This window comes from Podarcis bocagei (assembly GCF_964188305.1).
Source record: "Podarcis bocagei genome assembly, chromosome: 12".
NCBI lineage: Eukaryota > Metazoa > Chordata > Lepidosauria > Squamata > Lacertidae > Podarcis > Podarcis bocagei.
In genome coordinates, this window is record NC_138137.1 from 22,022,637 (window position 1) to 22,038,010 (window position 15,374).

Here is a 15,374-nt window from a genome sequence, read left to right on the forward strand (position 1 = left end):
CAGTGCTACTCTCCTGCCAACCTAGCAATTCGAAAGCACATCAAAGTGCAAGTAGATAAATAGGTACCACTCCGGCAGGAAGATAAACAGTGTTTCTGTGCACTGCTCTGGTTCTCCAGAAGTGGCTTAGTCATGCTGGCCACATGACCCGGAAGCTATACGCCAGCTCCCGCGGCCAGTAAAGCGAGATGAGTGCCGCAACCCCAGAGTCGTCAGCGACTGTACCTAACGGTCAGCGGTCCCTTTACCTTTAAGGTGCTACTGGACAAGTTCTAGGATTTCTTTCTTCATAGATTTTGGTACAATCAATACAACTCCCATCTGTTATCAGCCTTTCCAATTTGCTTACTTGCCAGTAGTCAGCAAAATACTTTCTAGTCATCTCTGAAACATTGCTAAGGTTTAGGTATTTAGACCGTCTCAGTGTGATATACTAGAAGACTTCTTGACATTCCAAATCTCTGTGAATCGCAATCTTGATCTGACAAAGGAAAGCATACACAGTATGAATGTAAGTTTGACATCCCCCCTCTTAACTTGAAAGTGTACGCTTGCATTGTGGACTTTGTGACAAGATGTCTGCCATGGCAAACACTGGATGGCTTTGTAGTGATACTTGGTCCAAATATTTTCATGTACGAAGGTCATCAAGTGTTTATGGTCTGTGAAGATCTTAGAAGAACATAGTGTATGTAGAGACGTGTGTGTGTGTGTGCCTGCACGCTAGTGATTTCTACCTTCCATTTTTTAGTGGAAAAGCAATTGGCATGTTGTGGAAAAAAAGCAATGCAGGAAAGAAGTTACAAACTATATGCTGAAATTTGTTTGCAGTAGGAATCCAGCTACAATCAGTACAACTAAGGTTTGCTGCACTTACTCCTTTCAATGTGTTTTAATAATTGGTTTCTCCAAGATAGTACTTATTACCCATTTTCCCAGTGTGTATTTATTTCGCTTTTGCCAATAGTGGACTATTATATCCCTACTAGACCAAAACATAAAATCATTGTATAAGTTCTATATGGATTTAACACATTTACTGCATTATTTTGACATGACTATAGCTTTTACTTCTTTTATATGTTAATATATGCTATGTTTTGTTATAGATTATCCTAATATTTTGTGCTGAGTTTTCTGTTTGCAACTTGGGGCTTCCTCAGTAAAGTGGGTTATAAGCAATACATAAAATAATGGAGCAGAATGCAACTGACATCAATTCTGAACCATGCACCCCTCCTAGTAATGCCCACAAAATAATTTTGAAAAATGATAATGGTTGGAATGCAGGTACAAAAAAATTCATGGTGTATCCAGCTGACCACAATATAGAGCCCCACTATCAAGCTACTCTAGTAGTGATGGAAGTGCAGAAACAGTTTTTCTCCTCTGCTGTTGAATCCTCTCAGTATCATCCAGGAGAGCTTTTCTGAATATTGTGAGATCTTTTGAAGTCTAGCCCAGGAAGAATTTGCTGCAACCCTTGGTAGAGTGCTGTTATTTATTTGCAATTTACTCTGAAGAGTGGCTGGGGAAACCATCTAGATGGGTGGGGTATAAATAATAATTATTATAATAATAATTTATTATAAAGTTGCTCACAACCATCAGGATGCAGTGTTTATACCCTAGCTTTCATGAATAAATTTCAGTTATTATTTGGATAAGAAAAAGGGACGCAGGTGGCGCTGTGGGTTAAACCACAGAGCCTAGGACTTGCCGATCAGAAGGTCGGCAGTTCGAATTCCTGCAACGGGGTGAGCTCCCGTTGCTTGGTCCCTGCTCCTGCCAACCTAGCAGTTCGAAAGCACGTCAAAGTGCAAGTACATAAATAGGTACCGCTCCGGCGGGAAGGTAAACGGCGTTTCCGTGTGCTGCTCTGGTTCGCCAGAAGCAGCTTAGTCATGCTGGTCACATGACCCGGAAGCTGTACGCCGGCTCCCTCGGCCAATAAAGCGAGATGAGCACCGCAACCCCAGAGTCGTCCAAGACTGGACCTAATGGTCAGGGGTCCCTTTACCTTTACCTTATTTGGATAGGTTGCTTGGTTGGGTCCAGCCACCCATATTTTTACTTAACCCTCGCTCATCATGGCTTATTAAATCTAACAGAGCTGAGCTTCAGAGTGATCCCCCAAATGCTGTACAGAGTCAGAATTTGGGGAGAGGACAAGAACACTATCAAAGGGCTAAAAACGGTGCAGAGTCAATTTCTTAAGAGATTATTCCCCTTACTTAAGGGAACAGCAGCAGCACCTTTATGCACAGAAGCCAGGCGGACTTCTATCTCTTGTGTTAGTCTCTGAATACCATTTGCTGGGAATCACAAATGGGGAGAATTTTGTTGTACTCTTCTGCTTGTGAGCTTCCCATTGGCATCTAGTTGGTCACTAGTTGACACTAGTCGCCATCTTCTTTTTAGACTAGTGTCTCCTAACATTCCTTCTTTTTCTCTTGGGCAGGACCTCTAAGGCTGAGGAGGTTACCACCTTGTAACACACATGCAGTGAACTGCTCCCCTTTGTATATTATTTCTGTAGTAGAACACCCTCTGTGTGGTGTGTAAAAGTCTCTGCCTTGGAATACCATGTAGTTCTCCTCTGAAATTACTGTCACATCATATCCTGAATCTGTTTTGGAATTAACATTTGACCCACAAATAATTACATTTATTCTTCCTGGAAGGTCAATGCCTTTACAATATATACCGCCTAAGAAAAAAATTGTCATCCATTTCTGTTGTCACCATTTGTACTGCTGGGTATGACATATTATAGCACAGTGCTCTGTTTATGAACTCTTGCTGCACAGCGCTTGGCTGGACAAATTCTTCTAATGTTGTGATCTCTTTGTTTCTTGGTAAGCTGTTTTAAAGGCTGAGCCTCTTTGCAACACAAGTAGCTGGACTACTTTTCATGGGCTTGCTTTTTTAATTCCTTTGCAAAGATAAAATTGAATTTGCCCTTTTCAAAATGTATATAGTGTTTTGTGGAGCTGTGGTTGGCTCCTCCAAGTGTCTCTTAAGTTCTCTTTGCTGCCTGGTCTGGGTTTTGATGAACTCAGGTTGCCTTCACATCTCTATGACTTTATGAAGTGTTAACTCTACCATCAGCTGCATCCTTTCATAAAAAGGGCTTCCTCTAGAATTCTAGAGGGGGTTATGAGTTTGTTTTTGTTTTTATTTGAAACTTTGTGTTCTTGTTTTGTGTGTTTTTATTGTGAACCACCCGGTGATCTTCACATAAATGGTGGTATGCAAATTTAATGATGGTGGTGGTAATAATAATCTTGATGTGGGTATAATAAGGTTGCCTGAAGAAGAAACAAACAAACAAAAAACCTGTAGATCATCCTATCAAAGCCATTTACTGCAGATTTAGTTAATAATGCAGATTCACTGGCCAGTCTAACCCCAGGCAGGTGGATCATTCCTGGAGCACCAGGCAAGCTAATCAAGTAAATCAAGAATGAAGAACTTTCAGTCCTCCAGATGTTGTTGAGCTACATTTCCATTGGGCCTTGCAGGCATGGCAAGTGGTCAAGGATGGAGAGAGAGGTAGTTCAGTAAAGTCTGGGGGGCCGAAGTTCCCCATACTTGAAGTAAATCCCACTGCTAAGTCATGTGTGGAAGCCTCGTGATGCAGTGGGTCAGTGCATCTGGCTGTTAACCAGAAGGTTAGTGGCTTGAGTCCACCCAGGAATGGCTGTGGACAGGATCCCTGCATTGCAGGGGGTTGGACGAGGTGACCCTCGGGGTGCCTTCCAACTTTGCAATTCTGTGATTCTATGCAACTGCTTGGTCAAGTTAAAAGATCAGCTACCTAAAATATGGCAAGAAACCTAAGTCATTCTTAATAAAAAATAGCATGTTGGTTGGTTGGTTGGTTGGTTGGTTGGTTGGTTGGTAGCTTGGTTGGTTGGTTTGTCTGTTTCTTTGTTTTGGAGTGGAAACAAAACCTTCCTGTGTATTTCCTAAAGGAAGATAAGATCATTTTAGATACGTAACAGTCTATTTGTGGTAGCTGATTGTGTGAGGGTCATTAGTACCTGGGTGAGAGCCCTTAGATGTCTACCTTTGAATCTTGATGACAAATGCATAAATAAATGAGTAAATAATCCCAATTGTGAGTTGGCTGCAAATTCTAAATTTTGTTGGATAGTTTCCTACTATTTTCCTGTGTGTGTGTGTGTGTGTGTGTGTGTGTGTGTGTGTGTGTGATTCTTCCAATTATTTGGGAAGGAGAGAAGGAAAAAATACTGAGACATTTGCCATAACCAACTGAGCCATGTTTCCAATGATTACCTGTGATAATCCAATCCAAAAATTAGTCATGATATTTTTCAAATTGTGGGTGGGGGGGGGGAGAAGCAAAGTACTGTTTTCAGCATGACAATCTACAGGTGGATTTTGCTCGCTCTCTTTTGTAAACAAGTTCTGTGTGAATTGTGAACTGCCCTCAAATTTCTAGATATGCCTATATCGTTTTAATGTATGCCTTACTGCAGACTTTGAATAGCAGTGATGCAATAATGCTGCAGAAATACTTGTATTTTATTTATTCTTATTCTTATTGTCTGTCTTAGAAAGATTTCATGGCAAGTTAAGTCAGTAAAAAAGAGGAGACCAATTAAGCAGATTCAGTCTGTATTGTGCGTAAAGCAGATGCTTAATAAAATTAGGAATACAATTGAGGCTCTCTTCTGTATTACCTAAATTGTCAGTAATATATTCCTATGCAGGATGAATGCTTTTTTGTTGTGCGTTTTCTAAAGTTAAGGAAGCAAAGCAAATCATGATTAGCAGTGGCTGTTTGTTATATAAGGCTGCATAGAGTAATATGGCTTTGTGTTTGTGTGTGTCTGTGTGTGTGTCTTTTTCCTCTACAGGGCTTGCTCTCAGAAATCCTGCGAAAGGAAGAAGACCCCAAGACCGCGTCACAATCTTTACTGGTAAACCTTCGGGCTATGCAGAATTTCTTGCAGCTGCCGGAAGCAGAAAGAGATCGAATATACCAGGATGAAAGGGAAAGAAGTTTGAATGCAGCTTCTGCAATGGGCCCCACACCTCTTATAAGCACACCGCCCAGCCGACCAACACAAGTAAACTATTTTAAAGTCTTTCTGATCTGCTTGATGCTAAATGATGTGCTTTGATGGTGTGTGCAAAAGAAAAGGCAAGCTGTATAGCTGCTGTTTTTTCAGATACAGTAATGCATCTGGAAGTTCTGATTGAGTTTTGTGTGTTTTTTAAAAAAGGAAGTCGGCAGTCTTAGTAAGTCCTCAGATGGATTGCGGAGATTTAGCCTTGTAGTGTGAAAGTCAACCAGGTACAAAATTATGATAGTTCTCTGAAGCGCCTAAAGGTTTGCACTAGCTCTGAAATAATGCTTAAAATCCTAAATGGTGTTGCAGGCTCAGTTAATTCCATATGATCAGTTATAGGCACAATGAGTGCCTGTATCTGGAGCCTTTCAAAGAACACAGTAATGTGTGAAGGGGAGGTACATCTTTGAATGGAAAGCAATTATAGATCTTCAGCCATGAATTCCGAATTATGGATGTCTCTTTTAGCAACAGGCATAGCTATATTTTTTTTAAAAAAATAATAATTTCATTGACATTATTTAAGCAGATTCTTCAATAGTTCTCAAAACCCAGTCAAAGATAAATTGAACTAAAGTTTCTGAATTAGAGGCTGCATGGACCCTCATGGCTTCTTGCTGCTGAGATGGCGTTTGTCTTCAGATACACTGCTCACAATTTCTAATTTCAGAGGATTTCTTTCTGTGAGCTTATCACTTAATTAAGATCGTTTAAACACCTTTGAAATCTAAATGCTTGGCTGTTCACTATATAGAAAATAGTTCTAATTGACTACCTTTGTGCCAAGTCTTATTTTAATGACACACGTGAAATGGCCAAAATATGAAATACAACCTTCCATCCTTGAGAAATAACCATGGAGAGGACAGTTAATGGAAACACTAACATTTAAATATAAATATGCTTCCAGGCGCCACTGTAATAATGGAGTAGTAAACTTTGTCCTGATAAAAAGCCATTCTGAATCAGAGCAACTGCATTTATTATACCTCTTGTGCCATTTGAAGAACTGAACTGAAAAGTAGTTTGTTTTGCCTGGAATGAAGTACTTTATGAATTTTAATGTACAATGTCATATTAAAAGCTAAACCAGGATTAAAAAAGATTTTTGTTCCTAAACTAAAACAGTACTTATGGGAATATGTATATAAAAGGGTTGGGTTTTTTGTTTCATTTTCACATGGGGGAAAATATGAGAAAGCCCATATTTGTGAAAAGCTGTTAAATTACCTGTTTGGGTAAATTTGGGCTTCGTTCAAGAAATATGAATGACTCCAAAATTTCCTGTTTTTATTGTCAGCCAAGATAGATAGAATTACTAGGAGATGTGTCTTTTCTAAATATTTTTTAAAGAGCTGCTAGGAATGGAAATTATATTTTCTTAGATGAGAATAAAGGCTCATGGCAGTTTCATAGAAATGTTAGCAAAGTTTTGTCACCATTACAAATAACTGCATAGTTGGTGCCTAGTTGTATTAAATTTTTTAGGTGTAAGATTTTAGTAGGCATTTGTTTCAAATTTTGTGAAGTGCCTTAATGCACTGATGGTGCTGTATATATAACAACTCTTCTTATGGGATTTGGTGGTGCACCAATTTAACATAGTGAAGGTTTTATGTCCTTTTGCTTCCACTTTCTTCCTTAGCTTTCTTCCTTGAGTTCATTCCTTACTCTAACACTAAATTATTATTTTTCAGAAAACACAGTATTATAAAAACTTCTTTTAAATATATATCTATATAAAGTATTACACACATTAAATTGTGACTGATGCTTTCAATAGAAGTTCTGGAGGGGGAAAAGCCTTTGTAGATAGCCTCTGAAAGGTTAATTAGCAATACGTAGTGCTCAGCAGAGCACAACAGACTAATCATCCATGATATTCTTAATGGTTCAAGAGAAACTGTTAGAAAGGAAGGGGAATGTTTTTGAGGCTGATCTGCTATGCAAGAGTTTGGAGAAATGAAACAACCCTTCTCTAGTAACCTATAACCCAGGTTCATAAAGGTATGCCAAGCAGTCTAAAGTAATTTGTCCTCATCTCTCGTCATCACCCCCCTCCAAGTTTTCAAAGAGTCTTTTAATATTTGTCTACTATTATATTTATCTATACCCAGTTAAAAGAATCTCAGGCTCTTGACATTATTGGATGAAGCATGTTAGAAAATGTAGTTTCGATAAAAGGCTGTGTCTGGCTTGCTGGGTAACCTTCCTGCGAAGAACTGAGCGATGAGAAATGACCCTAGAGCAGTGACAACCAAACTTGGCCCTCCAGCTGTTTTTGGTCTACAACTCCCACCATCCCTAGCTAACAGGACCAGTGGTCAGGGATGATGGGAACTGTAGTCCCAAAACAGCTGGAGGGCCAAGTTTGCCCATCACTGCCCTAGAGGTAAAAGAGCGTACACATTTGCTCGTGTTTTGTCTGGGTGCCTGGAGTTGCTAGGTTTGCCTAGCAGCAAAGAGCGGAAACTTTCACCTTGCTTGTCTGGGAGGGCTTCGGTTGATGGTGCATCTTAGCAGATTTCTGCAGCCTCTCCATCAATTGCTGAAACCAGAGACATGGATTATTTGGTCAGCTCCATGAAATGTTGCCTTGCGTTGTGAAAGCAGCCCCTGCCCCACAATGATCAAGAACATGAACCACCCGGCCATTGCAGGAGTTTGGACTAGATGGGGGTACCTCCCAATTCTATGATTCTATAAATCGATAAAACCTGTTATTGTTGTTTACATATCAAGGTGGTATACATAGTTCTCCCCCTCCATTTTCTCCTCACAACAACCCTGTGAGGCAGATTAGGCTGAGAAACTGTGACTGGCCCTAGGTCACCCACTTTCTCAATGAAAAGGAAAGGCACTTTGCATGTGCTCAGGAACTTTTACTAGGTTCAAGCTTGCTAGCTGAAATAATTATTTCATTGACTTTATTCAAAACTGGGCTGGTGGAAGGGTCTTGGGGGAGTGCTAACGGTTTCAGGCGCTGGCAACCCACACTACACGAGTAGTGTGTTGTTACAGTTGTAGTGCCATTCAGTTGGGCATCCTTTGAAATTTGACGTTCATATCTTATTTTCCAGGTAAAAACTACAGCTATTGCAACAGAAAGGAATGGAAAACCAGAAAACAATACTATGAACATTAATGCTTCCATTTATGATGAGATTCAGCAGGAAATGAAGAGAGCTAAAGTGTCTCAAGCATTATTTGCAAAGGTTGCAGCAACTAAAAGCCAGGTAAGGGCCTTATCAGGCATCAGTGGGCTACATTTGCTTTTCCAACATTTGTTCCAATATGGAGTTAATTTGGCCTGCATTTAGAGGGGGAAACAGAATGCTATATGGACATGTTGGGTAATAACAATGTAACAGTTAAAATTTGCAATATCTTAAGCATGCTTAGCTTTCTTTGAATGTTGCCTTACCTGTTGTAAAATTTGATGTTTTTCTAGTAATATGAGGGAAAGCTACCATCCTAATGGCCAGGGACACACAGCTCAAACCACACTGAAGGTCCAAATTATATACTGCTACATTGATCATCATAAATAGTCTAAATAGTCTATTTTCATTTAACTTATTAATTTTAACTCTTAACTTCCCCCCTCTCTTTTCCCCATAGTTTTCTCTACCATTATATTCATAATCATTATTATTACACCACTGTTGACATCTGAAAACCTGTGTTAGCCCTTCTCTTTTTAAATCCTTAACATATTATCTCCCGGTACAACTACTGGTTTGAATCACCATCTCCTCTTATCTTTGTATCTCTTTATGTATACAGTGTCTACCCAAAACAGTATCAATATTACCACCAGGCGGTCTAAGCTTGAGGCTTCTATCATTTGCATAGAAATACTTATACTTCTTGCCCCTCTCTAATTCTGTGTGTACCTTTTCCTATGCTGCCTTATTTTTAATTTATTTTTTATTGGCTCTCATTCGGTTCAGTGTATCACTTTTCGCCTTCTTGCCTTATTCTGATGACACAGATCATTTAGAGTCTGTTCTGTCCCAAACCGGAGCCTTTCTCAACATCTGCTGCTACTGCCCCAGAAACCATTTTAAATGCTGTTGTACAAGCTTTTCAATTTTAAGTGCCAGTAGTTGGGTGACATTATAATACAAGTGTTACCTATAGAATATCCAATGGTTTAATATGAACACTCTCTTTTTTTAATGACATTGAATAGAAAGTCAGCGTGCAGAGTGAAGGTAACTTACTGCTGGAGACAGAAATGGCATGTTTGATTTTTTCTCTCCACATAGCTATCATGCTCAGTTTATGTTCACTGAAGATAGTGGTACATTATTGTTAGCAGTGTTAGAGTTCTTGAAACACATGGCCAACATTATATTATATGCATGAAAATATGTGGAAGCAGGGCAGTTAAATACAAAGTTGATTTGAGTGGTAGATTATCCTTAGCCATGATATCAGCTTCTTAAAACTACCCAAAGGGTGTGTGTTTGTCACTTATAGGTTGAGTAATATAATATAAGTTCTCTGTATTGGGGGTGTATTTTGGACTCTGTTGTTGCAGTTTGTTTTGTTATTTAAGCTTCAACTTTGGAAATATTTGCAGTTGGGAGTCGCTCCATCTTTCATTATATAGAAAAGATGTTTCTTTTTAAAGTTATATGCTGTAAGGAATACTTAAAAGGATATTTTGGAAATGTTATATCAAAATGATTAAACTCAAGCTGTGGACTGTAAAAAATTATAGCTTTACAGGCCACATGCCTGCCTACCCTTCAATCACTGTCAAAGTGATAATTTCTGCAATAATATGTTTCTTTTATTGTGGGATTCTAAACACCAAGTGCTGTTTAAACATTAAATGGAATTGTTTATGTTAGCTCTATACTCACTGTGTCATACACCAGGCCACTATAATCTCTCATGGAATGTAAAAATTCTGTCATGAATCATGGCTTGTGTATTGGAAATTACTGTAATTTTGATTGGAAATTACAGGGCTCTTGAAATGTTTCTAATTATGATAGAATGTTAACCGCGACTTCAAACCTGTGTGCTTCTTTAGATGTCTTTTATTTTCATGCATAGGTTATGCATTAAGATGAAACCTCCGTTGTCAGCACCCGACCGTGTTACCCATCCTTAGTCTTTTCCAGTTTTCCTTGGATATTGTAGCCATAAACTCACTTGGTTGCTAGTGTAGTTGATACCAAGATTTTATCCCCACCCCTGAATTCTAACTGCATTGTAAAGTCCACATAGGACGAATCTTATAATTTAATTTTAAATCTAGTATGCCTTTTGTTTTGAGTATAGACCAGAGGGAATATCGGTAATTTTAGGAAACAGGAAGTTTACATATAGTTGAAAATAATTGATCTAACAATAGCAGTATTAGGTGATACATTATTGAGAGCATCTCTAATCTTATTTGAAAGCACATTCTGCAGTGTACATCCTTTCAGTTATTATTGACCTAAGAATATTAGTACATATATTTATGCACTTTTTAAAAAATAGTTTGCTGAATATTACAGAGCACTTTGTGCAAGAGGCACCATTACTAACAGTCCATTTTAATTATTCTACTGGTTTTAGTTTTAAACTGAAAAGTGTGGAATTACTGGCTTTTAATTTCCAGACATTGTGGTCTAGGATTCCTAATATCACCAGTTCTTGTTCACATCTTGCTTTCTTTTAACAGTGTTATTTGCTCAGCATGGTTCAGCTGTGCAATAGGGCTTTTGAGACTGCAATCCTATAGACTGCAATCCTGTAATAGGTCTTACTGGTCTTACTTTTGAATAGGCATGTGAGTTCCCCAACAGTAAAAGGCAATTGGTCAGTTCTCTAGTGGAAGCCACACTTTGGGCTGCTGCTGAAGAAAGGCAATTAAGAAAGTCCAGGAGTATGCAAAAATCTTAGACAAGTGCATCTCAGAACAGCACCCATTGTCTTTTGACCCTTGTCATGGCCTTCCAAAAAGGTTGCATACCACTCATTCCCTACTGAATGGATAACTGAATTTTGGGATGCTGAAAATTGCATTGTGGAAAACAAACGTGCCAATCACCTTAATGCAACCACCATTTAAACAAATGGCTGCTGCTACTGCAGTACAGCCTTCTGGGTAGTAAGAAGCTGACATGGAAAGAGGGCGCACAATTTAGAAATTAATAACTTATTAACAGTGCATGCTGTTTGAAAGTGGAACAGGCCACCTTCATTACAGGTTTTTAAGCGCAGGTCAATGGCCACTTATTGTGTGATGTAGTACTGGATTTCCTACATCAGCAAGGAGTCAGACTAGGTCCATCCAAGTCTGTGATATCCTGTCGAGAACAAGGATAAGGCATAACTAATTATATTTGTACTATACAAATATATAGAACGAAGTCTTTTCTTTCACTGTCACATCTGCATTATTTATTTTCACATGTAAAATGTGACAGTTGTCATTTGAGTGCTCTCAGACTTCTTGTACAGTGTGACATGAAGACTACTTCTTTTTTTTTGCTAGGGTGTTCCCCCCTCCTTGTGATGTTAAAGGGGACCTAAGTATGTAAGAAGAAATCTTGGCAGCGCTTGTGGTTTAGGGAAGCCCAATGCAGAGTTTCGCTTTTACAGTGTGGTAGCGCCATGCCTAGAAACAGCTGCTCTTGGTCATTTGAATAGCACAATATATGGCCCTGCCATTTTACACAAACGGATCCCCTTATTACTTAGTTAATATCACGATGACATTGCTTAAATTGCACTGGTATTTATTTTCTGGTATGAATGTTTGATAGTATTTTTATGTTTCCATAAAGAACTATTCATCTGGCACATCATATTGGATAATCATGGGGAAAAAATTAGATTGGCTATCATAGCTTTGATCCATTTGTTGCATTGCAGTAACATTCCTCCTTACATTAGCTTAGCACCAAATGCTATATTCAGAATAAGCATTGTTAATTAAAAAAAATTATCCTGAGTATCTAAGACAGATTGGGTTTCTAAAAAATAGTATATTCTGATATTATTAAAATATCAGGAGGAAAGGGGCAGGATATAAATTCAACAAATAAATAAATAAAAGATTTCTGCAGCTATAGCAGTGAAATTGCAAAAAACCAAATGGGCCCAATCCAGGTTAAGCCCGTTTTGCTTACTGATTTATTGGTTATGTACGTGCTTGGATTTCCCCAATTTGAACTAAAGGGTCAAGTTTAACAAACTTGATTGTGACCAGTATATTTTTCCTAAATATGCTTGTCCGGTTGATACAATGAAGCCATCCCCTAAATACATTATCCTTTAGAGAACTATTTCTGCTACCAAAATGTAAATAAGTCACAATACATGTAAGCATTTTAAGCGTACTTGCATTCTGCCCTGCTCAACAGTAATTCACTGGATTGTATTAAGCTGTTATAAAACTTCACTTTGCATGGAACATTCCTATGTAGAACAGAGTGCTCACTTCAGTGTGATTTGATTCAGTTCTTGGCCCTTGCTGGAAACATTTGTTTTTCTAATGTATATAGTACTACATGTACTTTCAGTAATCTGATGTAGCTAGAGATAATGCTGGCCCACTCCTTTGCTGCATGTTACAGTATATTGCCTAACTTCCGGCCCTTCTATCTTTATCATTCCAGTTGTTCAGTCACTTACACGAGCTGAAATTAATAGGCTCCCATAGCTTGGTAGAAAAGTACATGTGCAATACTTGGCTGCTCTATGAGCATTTTAATTTACGGTAGGAAAGCTGTGCACAAACGTATTGTGTAATTATACACTCCTTCTCAACTTGCATTTTACAAAGGAAATTGTGGTTTCAAACATATTTCCTACACTTTCTTGCTTTCTTTTTCACTCTCTCGTGCACACTTCTAAAACTCAGGCCATGTCTTCTCCTAGCTCTTCTACTCTCCTTGTGTGATTTCATCTCTTTTTGGACCACAGCTGTCTGGAATTTACAGCCTTACTCCTGCTTTTCTGTTGCCTCTGGTTTGCATTTGTTGGCAGCGGGGGGTTGTTCACGACATTATTGGTTGTTTTGCTCTTATAATGTTCCTCACATGCTTAGGGACCTGGCCACTAGTTCAACAGGCATTGTGGTGGGGCTGCTTGTAAAGCAGTTAACTGAGCAGAACTGCTAAGTGTTAGCTTCAAACTGCAGATACTCTAATTTGCCCAGACAGGCATGTGTTGTATCTAGGCTATTATGTTTCCGATACATAAGTGACTTGTTTCAGTATTTTAGTTATGGACCAAAACTAATGTTAACTGACTTTTGTCTTTTCAATTGATGGTTTTAGAACAGTTGAAGCTTCTTTACTGACCAACTATATGTTTAATAGTGTTGCAAAATGTGTGAATTTTGCATGACTCTTTACACATGATTTTAAAAGCAAAGATGAAATAATATATAAATAGTAAAAGTGCAAACTTGCAAAATTTGTGTGGGGCATCTTGCTCTCAAGCACAGGAGCACCTTCTTTGGGGTTCCCTAAGGGAAAGCTTGTCAAGACTTAGGAACACTCAGTATATGACTGCTTAAGTCACTCTTGCCTCCAGGGAGGAGATATATATAGGGAGGATATGGTTTCTATGTTACAACATCTTCACTTGCTGCTAATCCATTTCTGGGCACAATGCTAAGAGCTGGTACAACACCCTACATGGCTTGAGACCAGGTTATCTGAAAGGCTGAATTGTCCCATACGGCTCTGGACAGGTTTTAAGATCTTTAGGAAAGGACCTTTTTTCACTACCGAGTAACTGAAGGATACTTGGTAGGAGCTCAAGAGAGGGCCTTCTCTGGTTCCCAGTTCTAAAACTTGCTTGTCAAGGAAGGTCCACGTAGTTCCTTCTGTCAGGAAGTGAAGAGAGGCCTTTGGTGTCATAAGCTGGCCATTGTAAATCTGCTAGTAAATTTGTTAACAGTTTTTACAGTTTTACAGTGGTGCCTCACAAGACGAAAAGAATCCGTTCTGTGATTCTCTTTGTCTAGCGGTTTTTTCGTCTTGCGAAGCAAGCCCATTGACGGATTAGCGCTATTAGCGGCTTTTAGCGGCTTATCTGCTGATCGGATCAGCTGATAAGCGGCTTAGCGGCTTAGAAAAAAAGGGGGGAGGGGAAAAAACCAGCAGGAACTCGCAAGACATTTTCATCTTGCGAAGCAAGCCCATAGGAGATTCGTTTTGCGAAGCACCTCCAAAACGGAAAACTATTTCGTCTAGCGAGTTTTCCGTCTTGCGAGGCATTCGTCTTGCGGGGCACCACTGTATAGATGTGTTATATCTGTCTTTGTTTTTATGTTTTTGATGTTTATTTTGTATTTTTCTTGGCAACTCATTGTTAGCCGCCTTGAGCATCATTTGGGTGAAGAAGCTGGAAACCTTTCCGTTTTTCCCAGTGATACAATTGGTGATACAGTATACATAGTTGTATGTATACTTCATTTGGCCTTTTCAGGTCACTGTCATTTCAAGTTCTGTGTCTTAAATAAATATTTTTTAAAATGAAGTGTTTTTTCTTAACAAAATACAAATGAACAGCAACAAGGTAGCACTATCTAGACTCCTTGTTTTCTATTTTAAAATATGTCTAAGGTTACTAGACAAAGCATAGAGATGGAAACAATAGAATGCAAAGGAATGTTATTGCAAATGGGTCATTGTTTTTTATCCTTATGTTATGCATTTTGTGTTTTTATGTTGTAAACTGCTCTCTGATCTTTGGATGAACGGTGGTAAATAACAATATAGCAAGAGGCAGAGGCTTCATCCTGCAAACAGCAGACCTGCTCTCTGTCCTGTTCAGCAACCTAGTCCTGGAAGTTTAATTTTTAGGTGCTGGTAGTGGCTACTGGCATTTGAAATTTTGCTTCCCTATATTGAGAGAAATAAATGAAGAAAAGGGGAATTCCAGAACTGCCCAGAGAAATCGGATCAGGTACCCACAGGAGTCTCCTGCGAAGAATTTAAAACTCAGGGGGGGAAACCCCACAAAAAACAGTAAGAACTAAATAAATAAATAGCAGCCAGGACATGCTACTGACAGCTACGTAAAAACACAAATCAATATTACAACATCTAAAAGACCCCTTCACAGTGGCACATGAAGACAGAATCCCAGAAAAACATCCAAGTGATGATCCTCCATTTGCAAGAGCAGGGTGCCACAGATAAGAAGACCCTACTTGGCTACAGAAACCCAGCAATGTCATAATATTAACATAATAAATAATTAGAGGTTTTTGTTGCAGAAAATTATGAAGGATACAAAGGTTTAGAC

The 15,374-nt window shown here is 38.8% G+C and overlaps 1 protein-coding gene and 1 long non-coding RNA gene across 19 annotated transcripts in view; one reads left to right on the forward strand and one right to left on the reverse strand.

The window, feature by feature from the left end:
• Positions 1 to 15,374, forward strand: part of SATB1 (SATB homeobox 1) — a 127,477-nt gene that overhangs the window by 72,831 nt on the left and 39,272 nt on the right. For 13 of the 17 annotated variants that reach the window (XM_081164513.1, XM_081164510.1, XM_081164515.1 and 10 more), the window contains 3 exons: positions 752 to 862; positions 4,887 to 5,099; positions 8,183 to 8,338. In XM_081164513.1, the coding sequence (XP_081020639.1) occupies positions 752 to 862; positions 4,887 to 5,099; positions 8,183 to 8,338 (480 nt within the window). The remainder of the gene's footprint in view (positions 1 to 751; positions 863 to 4,886; positions 5,100 to 8,182; positions 8,339 to 15,374) is intronic. The other 4 variants (XM_081164508.1, XM_081164506.1, XM_081164507.1 and 1 more) reach the window with 1 other exon arrangement.
• Positions 1 to 15,374, reverse strand: part of LOC308570248 — a 92,709-nt gene that overhangs the window by 993 nt on the left and 76,342 nt on the right. The gene's annotated exons all lie outside the window — the stretch shown is intronic.